This window comes from Halichoerus grypus, chromosome 1, assembly GCF_964656455.1.
Source record: "Halichoerus grypus chromosome 1, mHalGry1.hap1.1, whole genome shotgun sequence".
Classification (NCBI taxonomy): Eukaryota; Metazoa; Chordata; class Mammalia; order Carnivora; family Phocidae; genus Halichoerus; species Halichoerus grypus.
Window position 1 is genome coordinate 165,921,146 of NC_135712.1, and position 25,403 is coordinate 165,946,548.

Consider the following 25,403-nt stretch of genomic DNA (forward strand, 5'->3'; position numbering starts at 1 on the left):
TGAACTGCAAATTCACTGCTGAGCTACCAGGCAGGCAAGGCAAAGAGGGCAACAAGATAAGTGCCATGATCCAAAGTCTTCATGAAATAACCCGCGCACCCTCACCCCAAGACCTGCATAATGATGACCCCGTGTGGCACCAAATAGATATGTCCTCTTCTGTGGAGACCATCTGCCTCCTCTCTTGAGGGGCACACCAGGGATGCTCCAGTCACATCAGCCTTTTCTAAGCCCTTTGGGGTTTCTTCTGCCTTTGTCAACCCCTCTTCCCCCACCTAAACACTTTCACTTGATTAACCCCCACTCTTTTTTCTGAGCTCACCCAATTACACTTCCTCCAGGAAACCCTTCCTGGAACAGTGGTCTTCCTCACTGCAGTATCCCCAACATGCAGTGCAATGTTTGGCTTATAGTAGGTGCTCAATAAGTATTTGTTGATTGACTAAATAAGGAAGTGGATAATTGGATGCACACTATCTAATAGGATCCTAACTACTTTCTCTATCTTGGGAAGGGTTGAATAGGGGTGTGGGGAACTTAGGCCTCTTCAGATAAGAGGATCCAGAGTCTCTGGGGCCCTGGCATCTAGGGACAGGACAGCATGGCAGGTCAGCCAGCCTCTGGGTGAGCTCTCCCTTCCCCCCTCCCTAGACATCCATCTACTTCAGCCCACCTGCCCTCCAAGGAAGCCAGGACCCCTCCCTGCACTTTCTCTTCCTGGCCCCCAGTGCTGCGCTCTGGGTCTCGACAATACCAAGGCTCCCTCTACTCCTGAAAGAACTTCAGCTGGTCCTCACTGTCCCCCTGAGCATTCCTTAACAGGAAACATGTCCCCAGAGCCACCATGAGGCCAGTGCTTGGGTCCGAGAACTCTCGGTCACAACTTCCAGCTCCCTGAAGTCTATGCACAGATTCTTGCTGGGCCAGACATTGGGATTTTTATGTGTAATCACCTGAGTTTTTAATGTTTGCAACAAATTATCATTCTGTTAACACCATGCAGGTGTGTACCAACCAAACAAGGCCTCTCTGATGGCCTGAGGCTGCCATTTGTGACACTCAGGGCTGGATCCAAAAGAGCTAATAAGAGAAAGGTATTCCAAGCAGAAGAATAAGGACTGGCAGAGACAAGGGCTCAGACGCTGGGGGAAAAAAATCCAGCTGTGTCCAGGATGGTTGGATACAGAGGAAGTTTGGGGCAAAGATTCTTCCAATAGCCAATGATAGCAAGTAGCTGTTACAACAAATAATTCCTGTACAACCAAAGTTTCCCATGCTCTGCACTTGGCTTTGTCCTCTTACGTGACTAATAGAACACACAAATGCCAATTCTGGTAGAAGAATTTGCACAAGTGCTGGAGGTTTTTTATCATGAAGGCACAACTACTGTGTGCCTGTACAATTTACAGAGAACTTTTGCACACATTCCTCTGTGTGGCTCACCACTGTCTAGGGGTTATTTTGCTCCCATTTTATTGATGAGGAAACAGAGTCTCCTAGGGATGAAATAACTGGCCCGATTCATCCACAAACCTGACTCCTCACTCAGTGCTCTGTCCTATGCCTCTTGTGCAAAAAGAGATTCACATTGGAAACCCACAACCCCACACAGCTTCTGATATCAATTCCCCAGCACTGTGTTTCTGAATTTTCAAGGCGTTGGGGGCTTTGTCCGGCGATATTTGACACAGAATGTTAATTTTTAATATGCTAAATGGCGAGATGCTCTTTAATCTAAATTGAATCTCCAACACCATTCATCTCTCACATCACCTTCTGTTGTTTCTGCTTCCCAAAATAGGCATGTTAATTTTCAGCCAGAAGATAGGGAGACTACACGATTCCACTCCTGGGAGGGGTGTGATAGGTGGATTGGACAGTGGGATACCCTACCTGTAGGTCTCCAAAACCAGTATCTTTGGATACAAGGTATCAGAGCCACCAGCCTTCAGGCCAATCCTTCATGTCACATGTGGGGAAACTGAGGCCTAGAGAGGATAAGTGGTTCATCTGCACTCATATGGCCCTCCCGCTGTTCCTGTCCTCACCTTGACCATCTCCTCCCCATCTTACTGAAATCCCACCTGTCCAAAGTCTTCCTCCTCTGGGAGCTCATGATAATCACTCGCACCATCCAAAACTGGTGATAATAATGCAATATCCTCACCCAGTGCCAGATACAGCCTGGGCACCTATACACGAGCCATCCTGCCAAAGCCTCACCCAACCCCGTGAAGTAGGCCCTGCTGTTCCTTGCAATTTACAGATGGGAAAACTGAGGCACTGAGAGGTGAAGTCTCTTGCCCAAAGTCACTCAGAGCCAGGATTTGGACCCATGACATCTGCATTCAAACCCCACCGGAGTTCTTGGGGCTCGGTATCCCCAGCTCCAGCTCGGCCCACCTTCCCCTGAGAGGAAGAGGGTGAACAAGATGTCACGGTCACCATCTGTCACCTCGATCACCCCATGTGAACCTCAACATCCGAGGCTCTCATCTTGGGTTTATACACTGGGGTGTTAGTTGTGGGGAAACTGCCTAGCAGTTTCTAAGTGAGACTGGCCCTACAGAACACACAAATATTTTCATTCTGTGAGCCGTTATTTCAAAAAACAGAGGGGATCTCAGAACCTGTGGGGAGCAGGGCAAAGCATGGTGCTGGGGAGGGGGAACCCCAGAAAAGAGGAGGAAGAGACAGGGAGGCTGTTCTACTCTGACCCCTCCCCACTCCTCCCTGTTCTCCAGCCCATAGCTTTGAGGGTCTTACACCAGCAACCCCAGGGCTGAATCTAGCTCAGAGCTCTGTTTTATTTGGCCCTGGACTATTTCTAATGGGGAGATTTTACATCAAATTCCAGGTGTCCAGCTTCTCTTGGAAGACTGGCAGATCTGCCACACTGGGTCCACATTCTCCCACAGGAGCTAAGAACTAACTGCCCCCTTTAGAGGGGCTGAGATTCTTCACTTTGCCCCAGTCACCACTACTCCCTGTTGCCTCCCACCCACCTACTTCACGCATTCAGAAAAGCTGCTTGGTCCCCCAGGTATGCAGATTTGCAACCCCTGCCCTATGCTCTGTCCCAGGACCCAGGATCTCAATCCCCAGATGACAGAACCCCTGAACCATGACCAAACTCCCAGAACTGAAGAACACCCACATTTTCAACTGGTCACCCTGTAGACTCCAGAACATTTGAATCACAGACCTTCAGAAGACTCACCTCTCTCTGAATCAATCAGGATGGGCCCAGGAGATAGGCTGGCCCCAGCCTTGCTGAGCTTCTTCTAAGTGAAGCCCTTGTTTACCAAACTTATAAAGAACCCCCAGATGTGAACAGACCACAGCAGGACCACTTCAGGACCTGTAGACCTTAGAACCCCTGGGATCCTCAGGGCCCACCCATCCTATTGAACTCCGTATTATCAAGATGGGGAAACTGAGGCTCAGAGAAAGGAACTGACTAGTCAAAGCCCAGCAAACTGCCATAACAGGCCAGTGGTGACTGGTCATTGCCCCTTTCTTCAGAGGCCCACCATTCTCCCCAGTTCTCCCTTCTTCCGTTTATCAAAACCCACTCCCAGGAAAAAGCCTAAAACTCATTCACACTATGGTGACCAGAACTGATGATGGCTCCCCTCTTCCAGGGAATCTAAAGGAATTGGAGCTTTTGTTTAAAGGAATGAGGCCCAAGTGGAATAATTTCAAATGTTGACTCTGGGTAGAACTGAACAAGGCAGGAAGACAAGGAACCTTCCCAAAGTTCCTAGAGTCACACTATATGATGCCTGCTTGCTCTCTATGTGGATAGCCCAGAAGGCCACCCCAGCATAGAGGCAACATTGCCATGTGCTTAGGACAGGGCTGACTTGAGTTCTCAGGGCCCAGAAGCTGCTCCAACACAGCAGACTGGTCTCATGACAGCCTCGGTTTTCCCATCTATAAAATGGGCATAACCTAGCTCTAGGATCCCTCATCCTTACTGCACAGGCAGGACATTGGATCTCCAGAGTTTACCTGTACTGCTAGGCTGGTGTGAGGTCTCCCCTGGAACACGCCCCCCCCCCCAGGCTTTCCCACAGGGTCTCAGCCAGGCTGGCTCTTGGAGGCTCCCAACGGAGGTCTTACTATTAGCATCAAAGGAGGTTCAGTGCCTAGAGTCCAGACAGGGGACATGCCTCCCTCTCTGGACCCCTGACCATAGGCTATTGGACTCCCAGGACCACTGAAATCTTATGTCCATGAGCTTCTGGGCTATTCCCTTCACATCACTCTCCCCATCACGCAGCACCCAGCACCAGGCTGGGCCCACCGTGGAGGCCTGAGAAACACAGTTTGAATGAATGGATGGATGGATGAGCTAACGAATGACTGTTAGAACTCTAGGACTATATGATATTAAACCACCAGACCCTCGGGGCACCCAGGTGGCTCAGTCGTTAAGCATCTGCCTTCGGCTTGGGTCATGATCCCAGGGTCCTGGGATTGAGCCCCAGCATCGGGCTCCCTGCTCAGCAGGGGGTCTACTTCTCCCTCTGCCCCTCCCCCTGCTCATGTTCTCTCTCTCTCTCTAATAAATAAATAAAAATGAAATGGTTTTTTTGTTGTTGTTGTTCTGGGGATCCCTCCGGATTCGCCCTTCTCTGGCATAGACTGAGGCTAGAAGTCTGATGGGGGTGTGCCTCCCCCACCCCCACCCCTCCATGCCCACCCTCCAGCTATCCTCATTAAGCCACAGGTGAGCTGGGATTAGGCTGGCCTCAGGGACAGGACTGACATTGCCCACCTGTGGGGGCCCATTTGTGCTGCGTTCCTTGTGATGACACCCCATGTCAGGTTCAGAACACTTGGGCATGTCACCTGCATTCAGTGGGTAAGAGGATTCTAAGGTGGTTGGTGGCTTTAGCGCCAGGACCCGAGGGACAGGAAGCAGACCAGTCTTTGCCCCCAAGGCACCACGGCCCAGGAGGGACACAGATCCAGTGACCAGGTCAGCCCTGCTGCTGAAGGCCACCTAGGGGCGAGGGCAGGGAGCTGATGTCCGCTTGGGGTGGAGGAGAGTGCTTGTCCGCAGAGGCACCCTAGAAGATGGAAGGCATGCCTCTTCGTGGCTCTCTGAACAGCATAAGCAAGGCAGGAAGGTGCCAGGGCACTTGTGGAAAAAGTAAGGGTGACACCAGTGACTTGGGGTGATACAGGGTAGCATCAAAGGAGGGAGAGAAGCAAGGAGAAGTGCTGGCCTCCAGAGGGGCCCAGTAGACAGTGAGGCTGGCCCCTCTCTGTCACACACCCGAATCCCACCATGACGGGTTGATCTTTCAGGCTCCTGTTCTAAGGCACAAAGGCACCCAGGGTGATTGGCCAGGGTTTTGGTTATTCACACCTTGGCACCAATGAGTGTGGGAGAGTACTTACAGACAGGCAAACGGAGCTGGGCGGAGGGCAAGGGAAGGCCGCACCTGACCAAATGTGTGGCAGGAGGCACGCACAAGCCAGGCCAGCAGAGGACTGGCCTGGTTTGGCCGGGGGTGGGCCACATAGTGGAAATGCGGCTACACACATGGCTTGGGGGTCAGATCAAGAGGCGGAGCGCCAGGCTGGGAAACGTGGACTTTATTCTGGAGGCGGTGAGGAGCCTCCAAAAGTCGCTGAGCAGGGAGTGAGGATCAGATTGGTGAGGCAGGGAGAATTATCTGGAAGTGAAGAAACGGGGGGTTGGAAGCAGCGATTGAGCGTCTGCCACCCCCAGGCACCACTTGAGCATGTCACATGTGTCCACTGGGAGGCCATGTCCCCCAGAAGGGCGCTCTGCCTGTCTCTCTCACTGCTCTATCCCAGTGTCTGAACAGTGCTGGGCACATAGTAGGTGCTCAACAAACACCGACCTCATGGATTTTCTCATGAGATGCTCACGACCACTCGTGGGCTAGCTGCAGTCACCATCCCCATCGCAGAGGAGGCCACTGAGGCTCAGAGAGCTGGAGGCACAGGCTGGGGTTCAAACCAGGCAGAGGTTTCCGAGTCTGTGCTCAACAGGCAGGGCAGGAGGAAAAAGGATGCGGTGCAAGGTGGGCCTGGTGGTGTGTATTTGCTTCCTGTGGCCGCCTTACCAAGTGACCACAAACTGGGTGGCTTTGAGCAAGAGCACTTTATTCTCTCACAGTTCCGGAGACCAGAAGTCTGGAAATCAGGTGTCAGCAGGGCCGTGCTGCCTTCAGAGGCTCTAGAGGACGTTCCCGTCCTTGCTTCTTTGGGCTTCTTCGTCGTCTGGCATTGCTTGGCTCGTGGCTGCCTCCTACCATCTCTGCCTCCGTCTTCACATGGCCTGTGCCCTCTGGGTCTGGGTCTTCTCCCTCTGTCTCTTAAAAGGACACTCGTCATTAGTTCTAGGGCCCACCTGCATAATCCAGGGTGATCTCATCCCAAGATCCTTAACTTAATGATGTCAGCAAAGACCGTTTTCCTAATGAAGGTCATATTCACATTTTCCAGGGATTGGGATGTGGACATATCATTTAGGGGGGGTCACTATTCACCCCACCGCATGGTGTCTCTGGCATTTCACAGGAGCCCACTGTGGGCTGGAAGTGAGTGTTGGGCGCCGGGCTCCTGGCTGGTGCCTGCAAGTTTCCTGCTTTGTGTTCCCCCCTCTCTGTGCTTCACCACGGGGCTGGCCCCCTTCGGGACAATTCCCGGGAACCCAAGCATCTCCCCCAGGCCTCCCAGGCCAACCTTTCTGCACTCTGTCCACAGGTTTGCCGGGCACCGCTCCAGATCTGGAAAAGAGAAAGCAGATTTTCGGGCAAAACTTTATACCTCCAAAGAAGCCAAAAACCTTCCTGCAGCTGGTGTGGGAGGCACTGCAAGATGTGACACTGATCATTCTGGAAATCGCGGCCATCATCTCCCTGGGGCTGTCCTTTTACCACCCACCTGGCGAGAGCAATGAAGGTAAGACCCCCGCTCCCCACGCTGCAACAAGCAGCCTGGCCACACCTCAGGGCACCCGGGTGAGGGAACCGAGGCCCAGGGGGCAGGGCCTCAGCCACAGCCCCCGGCCCTCAGTTTTCCCATGTGTGAGACGCAAGGATTGCACCAACAGTGGGAATAACTACAGTGAGCATTTATTGAGCACTTACGTGTGTCGAGCTCTGGGCTGAGATATCATCCTCCTAAAACCCCATGAGGTAAGGGCCATGATTATGCCCATTTTAAAGATGAGAAAAACAAGGTCAGAGAAGTGCGTTAACTCTCTCAAGGTCACTGAGTGGGTGCTAGATCTGCTCCTGCCATGGGTGTGGCTGCCCCAGACTTCCTCCTCCCAGGGTCCTTCTTGGATTGCATCCTTTGCAGGTTGCATGAGAAGGACTCAGTATCCGTGCTGCCCCTCCTCTTTCACGGTCCCATCCCAGGGTTGGTTCAGTATCATGTACACACTCGTGGGGCTGATGCTGAGTATGTTTTCCCATGTGAGGAGTCCTGGTCTTGGGAGGGCCTCCCAAAATGTGTCCCTGCGTTCTGAATGGAGACACTGCTCTGTGGAGCGAGGAAGCAGTGTCCCATTCATCCAGAGAGGGCTCTGGAGCAGACCCACACTTCTCAAAGTCAGAACTTAGGACTCCTAATGGAAAACCTCAACTTTCCCTCATCCTTTTATTCCAGAAACCGAGCACCTGCTAAGGGCTAGGGTTTTATCAGCTCATTGACTCTTTCTTTTACAATGGCAAAGTCTTTCAAACCTATGTCACATGAGAGAGACAGAGAGACAGAGAGACAGAGAGACATACTATGGAATAAATGGGATCATACAAGATATATTGTTTTGTTAGGTTTTTATAATGTGATTTTTCATTAGTAGGATATTATAAACACTTGTTATTAATTATGATTCAGCATTTTCCTAATGAATGCACTGCATAAAGAGATAATCCTACTATGTTCATTACTTCAAGCAAGCAAATAAAAAGTGAATAGCTTAGAAGAAATAACCATCATGGGCCTCATTTCTCCAGACGAGGAGGTGGTCTCTGAAATTCCTTGAACATCTGTCCCCTCACCCTCTCTCAAGCCTGAGCTGCCCAAGAAATGAGATAAACAAGTCTATTAGGCCAACTACCTCAATTTTATAAGTAATATTACTAAGTTGCTTTTTATCCTGCATAACCTCTTTCCAGAGAGGGTTTAAAGACACAAGAAGGACACATCTCACAAGATGAAGTCAAATAGGAAGTCAGACAGGAAAAGAATGGAAGCAAATGAACCAACTATACTTGCTACTATGATTGAGATTTAAATTTGACTGTGAGCTTCCTGGCAGCCAAGGCAGAAAGGGAATTGGATGACTTGCATAGCTCAAGCTATCCACAAGGAGGGAAAATTGTTCTTAGGAAGATAACATGCCCCCTGACAGTGAATTCTGGGATGAACTTTCACTTAGGACATTATAAGAGCTGCACACTGGGAAGCAGTCTTTGCAGGAATTTCATAGAAAATGTAGAAGAAGATTATACATGGCTATTTGAAAAAACCTTGAACTGAGCTAAGGGTGCAACACACAAGCATAATAATAACGATAATTCTTCTTACAATTTTTATAGCCACCGCTAGTTGGGAGCGTTTACAGTAGAAATTCATTTCATCTTCCCAACAACCCATAGGTAGGTGCTGTTATCATCCAGGAGCCAAGGCCCTGAGACAGTAAATGACTTGCTAGGTCACACTCTAGGAAGCAGCAGAACCATGACTCAGATCCAGACGTTCTGGCTTCTGAGCCCACGCTCCCATCCTTCGGCTACGTTTCCTCCAGAAGGGATGGGACTGAGTCAATGCCACCGGGTAAGTGGCTTCCTGTGACCCAGTTTAGTGCAAGATTAGAAGTCAGAGGGCAGATGGTGGAGGGGGTGCAGTGGGAGCACGGACCGAGCTCCTAGTGTGTACCGGGAGGAGCCTCCCCACAGACAGGCCTCCAAACAGATGGCTGCAACCTCTTCCATCCTAGAGAGGTGGAAACCAAGGCCCAGAATGGGGAAGGACTTGCCCAAGGTCACACAGCTTGTTAGGCAGTAGGGCTGGATTTTAAACCCAAGTCTTCTGGTGCTTTCCACTGCCCCTCCCTGCCTCTAGCTGAGACGCTAGCTCAGGCCAGGATCTGGGTGGATGAGGGCAGCTGCATATATTCCAGCCCCATGGAGTGAAGTTCCTGCTCTCTGTGGCTATATGTACCCCCCAGTGCCCAGGACCCGGCCTGAGCTCTGAGTTCTGGACCTTCCATGTTGCCAGGACCACCACCCTGCCAAGTCAGACTCAAGCTTCATCAGTCATATCCAGAATGACGCTAGTGATGGACTTAACAGGCTGTAGAACCTTGCCGCACCCACAGCCCTTTCCTGTTTGCTTTCTTGGCTCAGAGACCTCCAGATACTTCTCAGAGATCACAAAGCATGTTCGTGGCACGGCTGGGATTAGCACACTCAATACTCCCAACTCCCTGCCCGTTAACAGGTCCCCTAGTGTCAGAGTGCCAGCCAAGTGACAGGCACATAGTAGGGGCTTGGAAGATGTTTGTGTCTCTTCCAGTTTCGAGGACCGTTCTTTTGGGGGGGGGGGGGTTCTGCTGGTAACAGCACTTTATTTTTTTTTAATTTTTTATTGTTATGTTAATCACCATACATTACATCATTAGTTTTTGATGTAGTGTTCCATGATTCATTGTTTGTGCACAACACCCAGTGCTCCATGCAGAACGTGCCCTCTTTAATACCCATCACCAGGCTAACCCATCCTCCCACCCCCCTCCCCTCTAGAACTCTCAGTTTGTTTTTCAGAGTCCATCATATCTCATGGTTCGTGTCCCCCTCCGATTTCCTCCCTTCATTCTTCCCCTCCTGCTATCTTCTTTTTTTTTCCTTAACATATAATGCATTATTTGTTTCAGAGGTACAGATCTGTGATTCAACAGTCTTGCACAATTCACAGCGCTCACCATAGCACATACCCTCCCCAATGTCTATCACCCAGCCACCCCATCCCTCCCACCCCACCCCCCACTCCAGCAACCCTCAGTTTGTTTCCTGAGGTTAAGAATTCCTCATATCAGTGAGGTCATATGATACATGTCTTTCTCTGATTGACTTATTTCGCTCAGCATAACACCCTCCAGTTCCATCCACATCATTGCAAATGGCAAGATCTCATTCCTTTTGATGGCTGCATAATATTCCATTGTATATATATATACCACATCTTCTTTATCCATTCATCTGTCGATGGACATCTTGGCTATTTCCACAGTTTGGCTATTGTGGACATTGCTGCTATAAACATCGGGGTGCATGTACCCCTTCGGGTCCCTACATTTGTATCTTTGGGGTAAATACCCAGTAGTGCAATTGCTGGATCGTATGGTAGCTCTATTTTCAACTTTTTGAGAAACCTCCATACTGTTTTCCAGAGTGGTTGCACCAGCTTGCATTCCCACCAACAGTGTAGGAGGGTTCCCCTTTCTCCGCATCTCCGCCAACATCTGTCGTTTCCTGACTTGTTGATTTTAGCCATTCTGACTGGTGTGAGGTGGTATCTCATTGAGGTTTTGATTTGGATTTCCCTGATGCCGAACGATGTTGAGCACTTTTTCATGTGTCTGTTGGCCATTTGGATGTCTTCTTTGGAAAAATGTCTGTTCATGTCTTCTGCCCATTTCTTGATTGGATCATTTGTTCTTTGGGTGTTGAGTTTGATAAGTTCTTTATAGATTTTGGATACTAGCCCTTTATCTGATATGTCATTTGCAAATATCTTCTCCCATTCTGTCGGTTGTCTTTTGGTTTTGTTGACTGTTTCTTTTGCTGTGCAAAAGCTTTTTATCTTGATGAAGTCCCAATAGTTTGTTTTTGCCCTTGCTTCCCTTGCCTTTGGCGATGTTTCTAGGAAGAAGTTGCTGTGGCTGAGGTCAAAGAGGTTGCTGCCTGTGTTCTCCTTTAGGATTTTGATGGACTCCTGTCTCACATTGAGGTCTTTCAACCATTTGGAGTCTATTTTTGTGTGTGCTGTAAGGAAATGGTCCAGTTTCATTCTTCTTCATGTGCTGTCCAATTTTCCCAACACCATTTGTTGAAGAGACTGTCTTTTTTCCATTGGACGTTCTTTCCTGCTTTGTCAAAGATTAGTTGACCATAGAGTTGAGGGTCCATTTCTGGGCTCTCTATTCTGTTCCACTGATCTATGTGTCTGTTTTTGTGCCAGTACCATACTGTCTTGATGATGACAGCTTTGTAATAGAGCTGGAAGTCCGGAATTGTGATGCCGCCAGCTTTGCTTTTCTTTTTCAACATTCCTCTGGCTATTCGGGGTCTTTTCTGGTTCCATACAAATTTTAGGATTATTTGTTCCATTTCTTTGAAAAAAGTGGATGGTATTTTGATGGGGATTGCATTGAATGTGTAGATTGCTCTAGGTAGCATTGACATCTTCACAATATTTGTTCTTCCAATCCATGAGCATGGATCATTTTTCCATTTCTTTGTGTCTTTCGAGGACCCTTCTTTGATGCCAGGCCCCAGTCACCATCTAGAAAGCAGATTCCCCATTTTACTGATGGACAAGTAGAGATAGGCCCAGAGAGGCCCAGCAGGTTCCCTGAGGTCAGACAAAAGCCAAACCCTACAAATCCCCAGGTCCAGAGAGAGCAGCTGCAGGCTCCCCAAACCCTGTGGCCACAATCTTCAAAACCTGTCCCTGCCCCAGTCTGAAGGGCCCCCCAGAGGAGACCTCAGCAGGGCCTGCTCAGAGCCCCCTTCCTTCCCCTTCCTTATCTCTTCTCCCCAACTGCACCAGGGGCAGAGGAGCTGCTACCAGGGTCCAGCAGGTCCTGGCAGCTGAAGGCCTAAGCCAGCAATCCACAGCCTCACTTTCTGGCCATCCCAAGGTGCTGTGTGACCATGAGACAGTCCTCAAAAGGAAGTAAAAACTAATGGGCTTTTGCTGGCAGGGTGCCCTCAAGGACCCAAAGGGCTCCTTGGTATTGAATAGGCAAAAGCAACAGGCAGGGTTGGGGATCAGGGCAACAGAGTGAATCCTGCTCAACCACCATACCCTTGGCTTCCAGAAGCCAGTCCAAGGAGAGTAGCTCATGAAAATGGAGAGAAGACTCATATTTATCGTGTATCCAATATATGCCAGGCCCTTACTGGGCTCTGGGCTCACAAAGTCATCCCATGTTACAGCTGTCCAAACTGAGACTCAGAGAAGCCAAGTCACTTACCCAAGGTCACACAGCAGAGCCTGGATTTGAAGTCAGGTCTTTACAATTCCAGACTCCAAACGCTTTCCATGGTCCTGGGCTATCTCTAAGTGTCCTAAATGTTCCAGTAACTGCTGTAATCTATAATGGGGGGGAGGGAGGGGGCATCAATGAAGCACGCAACAGTCTTCCCATTTACAAAGCATGTAGCAGAGGCAGAGAGTAACAAAAGTCCCATAAAGCAAAGTGCTGGGGCTCTGCATCTCAAGTCACTCCCCTGAAGCCCAAAAGAGCACATTTCCATGGACTGGGTGTCTGTTTAGCAAGGTTCACCTGAGTTTCCCAGTCTCTGGAGCTTCCACTGGTATCATTTGTGATGAAGGAGGAGCACCCTGGTTCCCCTCCCCCGGTCATCACATGGTCCTGACCTCCAGCTGGATGCCCAAGGCTCCCTTCCAGGCTTGCTGTGGAGCTCGAATGCATTTATGCAGCCCATACACCAGGCAACAAAAAACAGCAGCTTTCACTCTGTGTGCTCAGTGAGGTGAGTGCCTTACGTAAACGCACTCCTTCCACCCTCTCAGCCACCAACGAGGGAGTGCCTGTCCTCACCCCCATTTTGCAGATGAGAAAACTGAGGCACAGTGGGTAAGTAGCTAGGTCATAGGCGTGCGGCAGTGAAGTAGCACAGCTGGGATTCAAACCCAAGGCTGGTCTGATGTCAGTTAGCATTAGCACAACTATGATGATCATTAGCACTGAAGGCTGGTCCAGCTAAACAACTTAAAATTATTGGAAAAGTCTGGAATTCCAAAAGAATGACAGAGTGGCATCGAGGACCTTGTGCAATGAAGTGGTTGTTTACTAGCCTGCAAGGAGTGACTGGTTCAGTGAAAGCCATGGAATTTTCCAGGGACACATACTTCTGGGCCACATCATTCTGGACCATCCCAAGCTTAGGCCCACCAGCTAGCCTTGACCTCCACTCCTCCGAGAGCTGGAAAACATTTCCTGATACCACTTGGCCTTTTTGTCATGTTGCTTTTGACCCCCGGCTTCCCAGAAGCTCCTGCTGGGGTCTCCCAAAACTGTTCTCTCTTCCTTGGGACTGAATTGGACTTCCAGACAGTCAGCCATGGGCCTTTGGCAATGTGAGGCCAGCACATGGCAGAGGAGGCCACTGGGCTCAGGGACAGTGGGCAGGCCATGTCCAGTGTCAGATTCCAGGCGTGGATTCAAACTCCAGATCTGCTGTGTGACCCCAGGTGAGTAGCCACCCCTCTCTGAATCACTTCTCTTGGCCAGCTTGAGAATTAAAATGAATACTTGGTGTAAGTGATTTGTGAATGGTCCCGTCCCCTGCCCAGCTGCCTTGAAAGGGAACCTCTCTGAGTTTTCCAGGGATGGATAGTCGGATGCTGCTCAGGGTCACTTTCCATGGAGAAGGCTGTTCACCACCTTCTGGTGGGAAAAAGGGCCTGGGCTAGTCCTGGCTGCAGCACCCACCTTGGCTGTCCCCTCCCTTTTCTGAGCCTCAGTTTTCTCATCTGTAAGTGGAGGTAATAAATCTCCCCCCCCGCCCCGGATCCTGTGGGGATGCAGGAGACAGGGTGCATGGAGGAGTTTGGAGAGACCCTAGGACTCAGCACCCCGTGGACAGGACCTGAGGCTTTTGTACCAGATGTGTCTGCTCTTTTCTTTTTCTGTTCACAAGGTGGGCCTGGCAGGCCTCAAGCAGCCTGGGGAACCAGACCGGGAGGCTCAACAGTGCAAGGGTGTGGGAGGCAGGGTCACTGTAGGACAGATAAGCAGCCCACAGCCTGGAGTGTGGGTGTCCTCGCTGTGTGTGTTGGGGGGGGAGTGCTTCATACTTGCCATGCCCTGAGCTCTGGCTCACAGTCTTCTCCCGGAACCAGGAAGGAGGTCTCAGTGACTCCCATTTTGCAAAGGTGGACACTGCGGCTCAGGGAGGACAGTGAGTTACCCAGAATCGTACAGGGGCAGTGGCAGGATTAGAACCAGCCTGTGGGACATCAGGCCTGGCACTGTGGTTCCTGTCCCCACCCCCCTTCCCCCTGGGCCTTCTGTCTGGAGACCTGCCTCACAGTTGCTGGAAGCATGAAAGGAAAGCACATCAGCAAAACTGCCCTCTAGACCCTAAAGCACTTGCAGTACTGATCGCCTTCATTCTGTTACGTCCTCACTTCTCTTTTCTCATGAATCAGGCCTCTCCCCCATGTTGGGAGCCACCATGGACCTCACCTCATTGAAGTTCAACCCTCACAATAGATCCCCCAGGCAAAGAATATTCGTCCCTTTTTACAGAGGTGAAAACTGAGGCTCAAAAGGTGAAGTCATTTGCCCAAGATCTCACACCTAGAACAAAGGCAGGAAACCAAAGAGCTTACCACCCAGATGCATTGAATAAATTGGATCATGCTCATCTAATTATTGACATTTTTTTACTCGGCAGAGCAGGGATTTAAATCCAGACCTGTATGCTCCTCCTGCCTGGCTGACCCCACTCTGCGTGCTTCCTTCTGCTCTCTGCAGGATGTGCGACGGCCCAGGGTGGGGCAGAGGATGAAGGGGAGGCAGAGGCCGGCTGGATCGAGGGGGCGGCCATCCTCCTCTCGGTCATCTGTGTGGTCCTGGTCACGGCCTTCAATGACTGGAGCAAAGAGAAACAGTTCCGGGGCCTGCAGAGCCGCATCGAGCAGGAGCAAAAGTTCACCGTGGTTCGGGCTGGCCAGGTGGTCCAGATCCCTGTGGCCGAGATTGTTGTTGGGGACATCGCCCAGGTCAAATATGGTGAGTGTCCCAGCCACAGGGCCAGGTGCTAGAGCTAGAGTCTGGGCAGAGGTGGGACAGGACAGGCAGACCCAGAGAGGCTGGCCCAGGGAAGGGGTCCGGTCCCTGAAGGCTAATCCTGAGCCAGGATGTGTTCTGAGATCCTTTGGGATGTAAAAGGCTACTTCCTAGAGGAGGTAGGATTCCAGAATCCATTTAAAGTCAGAAATGGCAAATACAGAGCACATGGCTACCAGTCTCACAACCTGCACCTGTAGCAGACATTACTAATCAATCACAGCTCAGAGCCTAGATACAGAAGTCTTCTCAACACAATACTGCAAGGACCACTAACACTCAGAATGCGTTTATGAGGTGAAATCCATTTCCTACATCTGATTGGGCTGTTGATGGATGGTTGTTGGGCTAGAGAAGGTGTCATAGGGAGTGGATGTGGGTGAGCAAACATTCTAGGCCTGTGACGCTGCCATGGAAGAAGTGGTCAGGCTGGCTGGCACCAAACGGGGTGTAGGCAAGATATGTCCTGGGTAAGCAGAGGCGGAAGATGGGGGAGAGATTGCGGTGCCTTCTTCATTCCGCCTTAGGGAGCTTGGTTTCCTCTGATAATGTGCCTGTCTTCGGGTCCCCTCAGCATAGTCAGGACAGACTCGTCCCTTCCAAAATGATTTCCCAAACCATAGGTGGACCAGAGAAGCATGAATCATTGAGAAAACTGGACCCCAAATCCACACCAGGCCAAGAGAAGCACTTTATAAACAGAAGTACATGCCCACTCAAGCTAGGATTGTTCTTGGGCCCAGCCTCAGTCCTCCAGGCCTTGTGCCATTCCTCTTGGCTCCAGGCTTCAGCTGCCTATTGCCTGTGGTGGGCACCATCTTAGTTCCCACACCCTGGGAGCTCGAGGCAGCAGGTGCCCAATGGTGAGCTTGACCTTGCAATCACACCTTTAAGGGAATGTTCCAACACCCTCTAGCCACCTGACACCCTGCTGACTCTGTTGCCCTTCCTCCCACCAGGTGACCTCCTCCCTGCTGATGGCCTCTTCATCCAGGGCAACGACCTCAAGATTGATGAAAGCTCCCTGACGGGGGAGTCTGACCAGGTGCGCAAGTCCGTGGACAAGGACCCCATGTTGCTATCAGGTGAGATGTGGCCCAACGGTGAGCTCACTCCCATTGCCGGTTCCTGCCTCTATGCTTCCGGGGTGGAGGGGCACCTGTGTCCCCATCATGAGGCTGGAAGTTCTCAGAGACTTTGTTCCTTGGCTCCAGACCCTTTCCCCCAACAAATGTACTTTGAGCCTACTGTGCACTCAGCATTGCGCCAGGCCCTGAGGATAGTACAGTAAATAAAATCGACAAAGAATCCCTGCCCTCACGGAACTTACTTTCTGCTAAGCCTGTTCTTACCAGGTATAGGAAAGAATCCATCAGGTGATGATTACTTTAGATACTTGCCATGTGCCAGGCACTGGGCTGGGTGCTGGGAATACAGCAGGGAGGGAGGCTGATGAGACCACTGCCCGGAGAAGCTTGCGGCGTAGTGAGAAGAGACGGACATTGCAAAGACCCCAGAGGGTGGTAGGTACATGACGGAAATAAAGCAAAACAACGGGAGGCAGGTGGCTGGGGAGGTCAGGGGAGGCCATGTTTGAGTTGCGTTGTGAATGAGGAGAGAGAGCTGGCTTTGTGGCTTTTGGGGGGAAACATGTACCAGGCAGAGGGAACAAGTACAAAGGCCCTGAAGCAGGAAGATTGTGAGCAAAATGGAGAGGGTGGAGGGCCCAGATGTCAGGTCTCATGGGCCATGGTCAGGAGTTTGGAAATTTTCTAAGCATGATGAGAATCATCTGAAATAGTTTTCAGCAGTGAACTGGTCACATTTACATTTTTTAAATCTCCCTCTGGCTGTTGCAGGGGAAAGAGAGGAGGCAGAAAGGCCTTGCAGATGTGAGGCCCCAGCTGGATGAGACACCCCCCTAACAGAGACACACAAAGGGCCTCCTTGTCCAGCACTGCTCAGCAAACATCCCCTGAGCAGCTGTTCTGGGACAGGCCCTGCGCTGAGCACTGGACCCATGATGACTCAGAGCCCCCCCCGGCCTTGAGAGCCCCCAGCCCACAGAGGCTGAGGGGAGCAGACCTGCAAACAGCTAATTCCACAGTAGAGGAGTGAGGAAGAGGTGAGAAAGCCAAGAAAGGAACAGAACTACCCAAAGTGGAATTGAGCGGGGTTTTAAAGGGTGAGTAGGAGCTCACCAGAGGTGTGGAGAAAGGGCCTCTTAGCAGAGGCAAATGTGTGCAAAGACACAGAGGCCTGAAGGAATATGGGATGTCCTTGCAATACAAAGAGAAAGATCAACAGGTCTGCAGGGTAGGATGGTAGAAAGAAATGAGAATCAGTGCTGGGGCATTTATTTATCCAGAACTTATTTGACCAACATTTATTAAGTAGCTACTGTGTGCCAGTGATTGGTGGGACAAATAAGGTTCCTGCCATCCTGGAGCTTAGAACCTCATAAAAAGAAACAGACAATAAAGGAACAAGAACGCAAATATGTAAATTTCAAATATTCAGATGAAGACATTAAACCATTATAATGAAATAGAGACTCTGAGGAAAGGAACAGGAATCGTGTTGGTCAGGGAAGGCCTGTCTGAGGAGGTTGAATTGGAGCTGAAACCAGCACAATGAGAAGAAAGAGCATTCCAGGTGGAGGGACAGCAAGTGCAAAGGCTCTGGGGTCTAAGAGATCATAGAAAGACTTGAATGCCTTCTTGGAACATTGGGCCTCATGAGGGTTCTGTAAATGGTCATGGCTCCGTGGCCCTAGTTCTGACGTCTGAGCTGAAGGGCTTGGCAGAGAGGCAATCGTCCCTGGGAGAAGTGGTCTGGTGGGTCATCTGGATCGGTGGAAGTCAGGTGGAGGCACTGAGCCTAAATGGATGGGTGACAAAGGTTCCAGACAGTTTGGAGAAGGGAGAGGAGGGGTAGGTTCCTTGCAGGAGGCTGAGGAAAGATAATGTTCAGAATCACTGACTCGGTGTATCCCAGACCAGCCAAGGAGATGGGCACAGGGGCAAGGAGACTCTGGAAAAGACTCGGACGGGGCAGAGATGGATGGGAAGTCAGCTAGCCAGCCCAAGTCAAACCAACTTTTTTGGTCTTTACCTACACTTCTAGCTGAAAGCCCAGGTAAATAGTATGGACCCTGGGCCTCCGGATGTCAGGAGACAACAGCCAGGGTCTCCTGAGATGTCCGGGTGGGCAAAAGAGAACAGGATGTGCTAGAAGCTAGGAGATTCTGGTGGGTTTGTGCTGATTCTTGGATTGCTGGTAATCCAGTGGCCTTCCCTGGAGCTCTATCCTGTTTCAATATGGAAAGTGTGCCCACCAACTTTGCAGAGACCATGAGTGCAGGGAGGATGGCAAAAAGAAAGCAAGAGGCAGGACCCACCAAGATCGCCAGAGTGCAGTGTGAGCTAGACTTAAAGTGACCCTTGGCTGTGAACTGCAGCACTGGCGTTCAAAAGCACAATTGCATGGGGCTGGGAGGGGCAGGTGGCTTAGCCCCAGCTCCTGGAGAAGGGTGGGGGGCGGGGAGAAGGGGGTAGAGTCAGCCCAATAGAAGGCAGTCTAATTGGAAAGAGAAGAATTCTATAATAGAACCATTCTAGGACAAAAAGGCTGCCAAAAGGTAATGAGTTCCCAGTCACTGATTGTGTGTGAGCAGAGCCTCGACAGGCTGTGGGGTGCTGGGGGTGTTGTAAGGTAGACCCAAGCCCTGGATGGCCAGTGCACTCAATGCCCTCCCAGGCACGCAAGTCACAGATTCATCATACCCACCCTCACCCTGTACCTCTGCTGCAGATGCATCTTACTTTGTTCTCTCCACCCTGCCCCTGCTGAGGCTGCTCCCTCTTCCTAGATGGCCCTCTCCCTTCCTTGTTACACATTTAACTCCTGTCCATCTGCTCAGGCCCCACCTCCTCCAAGAAGCCTTCCCTGCCCACCACTGCCCTTGGGCAGTCACCCCCAGACGGCTTGGGACACACATTTCACCCCATGACCCCCACGCTGTGCTTGGCCCATTCGAGCACAGCCCCCTAATGTAGACTGAGTTTGGCTGAGTGCGAACCATCTCAGATAAAGTAAAGAGTTAAATGCATCCAGTCCTGCCTCCCAAAGAGATCTACTGGTCTCACTTGTATGGGCCCCGTCCATCCTTGGCCATATGCAGATGGACAGACACCATCATCATTGCGATGCACTTGTCCATGGGTCCTCTCACCCAGACCCGTCCAGCAGCTGGGGGCCCTGAGTGTGAAGCCACCAGGAGCTCTATCCCTGGGCCCTGCACACTGTAGGGGCTCCAGCACTATCTTCTAGAGAGAGGGAGGCTAAGGCTATTATAGAAAAGGCTGGGTTGGGCTAGACTGAGGTAGATCTGGGCTTGGGAGTGAACTCACTGTGTGGCCTTGGGCATGTCACACCCCTTCTCTTGACCCGTGAGGACAGTAGGGATGCCCTGGGGTATGATGTAGGGGGAGCCCCTCCCTAGCCCAGTGCTAGCAGATGGATGCCCACAACAGACTGGTTCCCTCCCCATTCCTCATATGGAGCCTGGATTTGGGGGGTGAAACAGGTCTGGGTTCAAATCCCTACTGCCCTCATTTGCTGGGAGACCCTGGACAAGCTTCTTACCCTATCTGAGCCTCTACTTCCTCGCTTGTAAAATGGGGTGACCCCAGCTGATGAGGTTGTGTCAGTGTCCGTTTCCCCCCTCTCTTTTCTCATCTTGAATATCTCCCCTCCCCCCTCTCTGAGCTTCCCCCATCCAGCTGCTCCCCACCTTCAGCCTGCATGAGCCTGCCTCCTCCGGGGGGGTTTCCTTGATTGTTCTCTTCCCTAGTGCTCTGAACTCTGGATAACTGCCATCTGGATGCTCATTTTTGTGCATGACAGAGACCTTGGACCCTTTCCCTGTGCTGGGAGGCCTTGCTGGGCCTTCCAGTTGAATGGCCCCCCGGGGAAGACAGAGGGACCTGGCTAGGGGCACCTGCAGGGTCCTCATGGTAGTGCAGAAACCCCCTCGGGGTGTCTGGCACACTGGTGCAGCCTACAGGAAGGCAAAGAGCACTCTGGCGCTGGGAGCAGTTGGCCCAACCATGCCCAGCCTGTGACCCTGGACAGGTCCATTCACCTCCCTGAGCCCCCATGTTGGTGTCTGTGCAGTGGAGGAGTTGCTGGGGGAGGTGCCCTTCCCCCCTGCCTACCCCACAGGGCTGTTGTGGGGACCCCATGCATGGATGGATGTCACTGTCCTTTGTAAACGGTACTGCTGCGAGGGGCTGTGTGGTGTGGAACAAGCATAACATTTGGAGGCAGAACACCCAGGTCCCAGACCTCTGTTGGCTCCAGCCGTGACCTCTGCCTGTCAGGTCCTCAGTCTCCCCATCTGACAAATGGGGACAGACCAGCCTTCGGAAAGACTCGGATGTGCCAGGCCTCAGAACACAAAGAAAATCCCAAAGGCCCGGAGCTCATCTCCCAGGATGGACAGGCAGGCAGACACAGACCAGGCAGAGTAGAATGTTCAGAGTCACAAGGTCCCCCCTGCACGGGGTCAGCAGGGAGAGCACAGACACCAAAGCAAGAGCCTGACTGCTTCTCACTGCTGCCCGCAGAAGCCCCCCGGCCCCGGTGTGGCTGCGACGTTCACAGTGCGGAGGGGGCCAGAACCCACATTTCATGTACAATCTCCCAGTGTTTCACTGTTAGTGAGAAATTCCCATTCTTTAAAAGCCCATATGGAGCAAGGAGCTTGTGGGTGAGCCCTAGAGTACAAACTCCGACCTGGGCCTTTATTTTTTTTGAGTTTTCTACTTTAAGATCATTTCAAACTTTCAGAAAAGTTGCAAGATGAGTGCAAAGAACACCTGAATGCCCTTCCTTCTGATTCAGCTGTTGTTAACCATTTTGCTCCAATCGGGAGCTCACTGCGTCTTGCGGTCGTGATGGCCCTTTGCCCCCTGACACCTCAGGCGTATCTCCTAAGAAAAGGGTTTGCTCACGTGTGACCACAGCACAGCTAGCCATTCAGGAAACTCAGCATTGATGCTATACTGTTACCAGAAGGTTCCATATGTATTCACGTCCCTCGACTGTCCCCACAGCGTCCTCCAGGCCAGGACCCGGTGCAGGACCTGTGTGGCATCTATGTGTCCTGCCCCTTCAGCCTCTTTTCATGGAAGGCCAGTGGTTTCTAACGCCCTGGGGTCCTGAATCCCCTTGACAGTCCCATGGAAGCAGTGATCCCTCTTGTGAGAAAGAAATGCCCTGACTTGTGACTTTGCAGCCTTCCAGGAGATTTGCAGATCCCTAGAGAACCCTGGGCTGGTCTCGATTTGCAGCTGGGGAAACTGAGGCCCAGAGCAGGAGTGTAAATCGCCCCAGAAGGCAGGGCCAGAGCGAGACCCCAGCCCTCCAGCCTCCCAGCCCCAAGCTCTCCCTGAGCCTCCATATGCAAGCTCGCCTCTGAGGACCCTGGGGCTTTAGGACCCGGCAGCAAGGCCTGTTTGGAGCGTTTATACTAAATTCCATTGGGAAACCAGCGACTAGGCGCCATCTATGTGGCCAGGGAAGGGCCAGGGGCCAGGGTCTGGGGTTGGGGGGTGTCCCCAAAAGCAGCAGGGCCTAGCTCCTGCAGGCCCATTGGCTCAGCCCCCGGCAGGACCCCGAGCCACCTCCACCACCCCTGGAGCCAGAGCGTTAACAGCACGGAGTTGCACGGGACATCGGCAGACCCTCTCAGGCCTGCTGCCCACCCTGCCCGCCAAGCGGAAGGCCAGGCACGGAGAGCCGGACCTGCCACCACTGCCGCCGCCTCCAGGGAACCTAGGACGACACCGTGACTGCAGGAAGGCCCAGTCTGCCGCTCGGCCCGCGCTCTCTCCATTACACTACCCTGCCTCTTCTCCATGAGAGGCAGCGGGGTGTAGTGGATAGAGCACGGGTTCAAGTCCCGGCTCCACCACTCACAGCTGTGTGACCCAAAGGCCATCACTCGACCTCTCTGAGCTAGAGAGGCCACGGGGAGGGGAGGGGCTTGGGGTTGTACTTGCACCAAACCTACCTCACAGGGCTGTTGTGAGGAGGACAGGCTTGTGGGCGCTGAAATGCTTGGCCAGCTCTCTAGTGCTCTGCAAGCATGTGTTATTACTGTTATTAACTGTGTTGATAACAATAATGATGAAGGAACCACTCCTGGGCTGGGAACTGCATTGGCTTTGCTTGGTGCTTGTGCCCGGAGGCAGATAAGAATTCCCACAAATGGCCTTTATCCCTTCTTCACATCTCTACCACCAGAGAGAGACCCCTCCCCTCTCCTGTCCAGAAAGAGGCCTGGGAAGTCAAAACCAGGAGAGCGAGGAGCCCTAGGTTCAAGCCCCAACCTGTGCCTCAGGTACTGTGCAACCTCAGTCAGCCATTTGCCCTCTCTGGGCTCAGAAGCTTCCTTCTGTAAAACGAGGCCCCTCCAGCTCTGCCACCGGCGGCTCAGACTGCCCCACTTGCCATTGCATGGGGCTCTGGGCCCGAGACAGCCAACATCTGGACCAGGTGGGGACCATCTCCTGTTGCTCCGAGCCGGTCTAAGGCAGAGATGGCCTTTGAGCCAGCCGTTGAGAAGGTTCTGGCCCAACCTCTGCTTGCCAGATCAAAGGCCACAGGACTCCCCTGTTGGGGGGAGGAGATGAAGGCTCAGGTGGGACAGGACAGGCCATCCCGTCAGTGGGAGCCACAGCGTTCCCTGGGCCCTTTCTCTGTCATGGATGGATGGCTGCTGGGTGGCTGACACAGCTCCCCCTCCGTTCCCCTGCCTCCATCTCGCACTGCAGAGTGGTCCCAAACAGCTCTGCCTCCAACTTCTCCACGAGCCTTCCCAGCAAGGTGGAAAGAACTGGCGCCACACCCCCGGTCCACGCCGGCTCCGCCCTCCCGGGCTGGATGCAGGGATGGCCTCTCCGGGCTGCTCCCCGTCTGTGAAATGGGAGTGAGGATGGTCACTCACAGGGTGATTATGACAGCCACGTGGAGAAAGTAGCTCAGATAGTACTTGGCACAAAGGGACCGCTCATTCTTAAATATTAATGCTCTCCCTCCCTGCCCCAGAAATACTCCCAGTCGCTCCCCATTGAACACCAAGGAGACCCAACTCTGCAGCCCTCCACTCCGATCATGCCATAATCCAGCTTCTCTCCTGCTCTTCCCCTCATGGCCCTGAGCTTCAGTCCAGCGTCTCTGCTGCCATCCCGCTCTTCTACCTCCCCGCCTTTGCCTGGGCTGTGCCCCACCAGTCCAGCAGGCCCAGGGTCTCTGTCGTCTTGTGTTGTGGTTGATCTGTGTTCCTGTCTGCTCCCCTCAACCTCAGCTACACCATGAGCTCCTTCCGGGAGGGCAGAGACCTCCCTTTGGGCCCCAGAGCCTGGCACAGAGTTGGCAATCCACCACATGTGTCCATCAAGTGAAGGAGTGTGGCCCCAGGCAGGAAACGCCACACTCGGTCAGTCTGTCTGCACAGGATCCCATCCAAACCAAGATCCCATCCAAACCGAGATCCCGACTCCCAAGATGCAGCGTTTTCATGGAGACTGCCCTACCCCACCCAGGAGTGGCCCTGTCTCTCTGGGACCCTTGGTGCCCAGACTTCATTGCTGAGAGGTGATGACGTAAGTTAGACCCTCCCGTTCTCCAGAGGACAGACTGAGGTCCAGAGAGGAGAGGGCTGGCCTCAGGTCACACAGCAAATCAGAAGCAGACAGCAGACGGTTCCCAGGTCCCACCCACCCCTCGGCCCAGAGTGCTATCTACCCGCCCCCTGTGCTCACGTATTCTGAGGGGCTCCGTGAGACTAGAGGAGGTGGGGGCTACAGGATGGTGGCAACGGACCATGGACATTGAGGTCCTGGTGCAAGGCCCTGCCAGGGCCCCCCACCCAGCCAAAGGGTTCTCAGCTCTGCAGCTACCCAGAGACCCTGCCGTGTTCCTTTGGGAGATTTAGTCAATCAACCTTGACTTGGTTCTACCATTAGAGCTGTAGCCCGTGGGGTCAAACATCGCCCTTTGAGGGGTATTCTGGAGCTGGGGTACGATTGCTGCAGGGGGTGACCTGGTCCCTTCAGTTCTTCCTCTGCTAGGAGGGGCAGCAGGCTCTGAGGTCCTGGTAGGGGAAGGGATGGCCCAGTGAGGGGTGGGGAAGAGTGTGAGGCTAGGATGAATCTGACCCTTTGCCAAACCATAAAGATGGCTTCTGAGGGGTGTAGAGAGTCTCCATCCTAAATGTAACACATACCTACCAGGGAAAGTATAAAAAAAGGAGGCAGCAGTAAAAAAAAAAAAAAAAAAAGTGTGCTGGAGTTCCAGCTACAAGCTGGGCTCTGCTAAGGGGAGACTTGCACTCAGAACCTACCCTCAAGGAGCTCGCAGTCTAGTTGGGGAGCCGGCCTGGAAGCACCCCCAGGGGAAACTGTAGGTAGGAGGGCAGTTCAGAGGAGAGAGATGAAGTGGAGGTCAGGGAAGGCCACCTAAGAGGGGCCTTCATCCTGAGCCTAGAGGAGGAGGTTTGGGGCCAGAGGAGGGAGAAGGGCACTCAGGAGGGGGTAACTGTGTGAGCCAAGGTGAGGGATGAACACAAATCCCTAGTGAGCTGCATGCTCCCAGGGCAGAAGCCATGGGGCAGGAATCAGTGATCAAGGGTCAGAAGCAAGCTGGGTTCTCACCCAGGGCACGCTGAGGGATATTTGGACCTTGGAGATGCTACTGAGGGTGTCTGGGCTGGGGGACAGTGGTTAGGGCCATGGCCGGGGGCAGGGGGAGCTGCTGGGGCCCAGCTCCCCTGGCCCATCTAATGCTGGGGCCTAGAGGACCACCCTGAGGCTCATCTAAGGCTGAGCAGGGCATGTGCTGTGCCTTCACCCCGTGCCCTCATGTCCCATGTCTCACGTTGTGGCCGGAGGCTGCCTCCCTGGCTTCCTCCTCCCTCCTCCCTGCCTCCTTGGGCAGAGCTGTCAGCTCCCTGCTGTGATGGGAGTGATTAGATTAGAAGGTGATTTGGGGTCTGATTATCTTGGGTGGAAATTGGCCCCCTGTGTATTTTTCCATCCTGCTCTGGGCTGGGGAGGTGGGGACTGGCCTCCCCATTACCACCCAGGCAGAGCAAACATTTTCCAAATGTGTTTGAGACCAGGGTGCGAGGGCCTGGCTTCCTGAGATGGGGACTTGTATGTGACAAAGAGAATCAGCTTGAGAGATGGGGAGGCGTTCAAATCCTGGCTCTGCCCCCACAAGCCGATGACCC

The 25,403-nt window shown here is 52.5% G+C and overlaps 1 protein-coding gene across 11 annotated transcripts in view; it reads left to right on the plus strand.

Annotated features, from left to right (window-relative positions):
- Positions 1–25,403, plus strand: part of ATP2B2 (ATPase plasma membrane Ca2+ transporting 2) — a 374,078-nt gene that overhangs the window by 282,956 nt on the left and 65,719 nt on the right. For all 11 annotated transcript variants that reach the window (XM_036079860.2, XM_036079863.2, XM_036079864.2 and 8 more), the window contains 3 exons: positions 6,751–6,948; positions 14,789–15,046; positions 16,063–16,188. In XM_036079860.2, the coding sequence (XP_035935753.1) occupies positions 6,751–6,948; positions 14,789–15,046; positions 16,063–16,188 (582 nt within the window). The remainder of the gene's footprint in view (positions 1–6,750; positions 6,949–14,788; positions 15,047–16,062; positions 16,189–25,403) is intronic.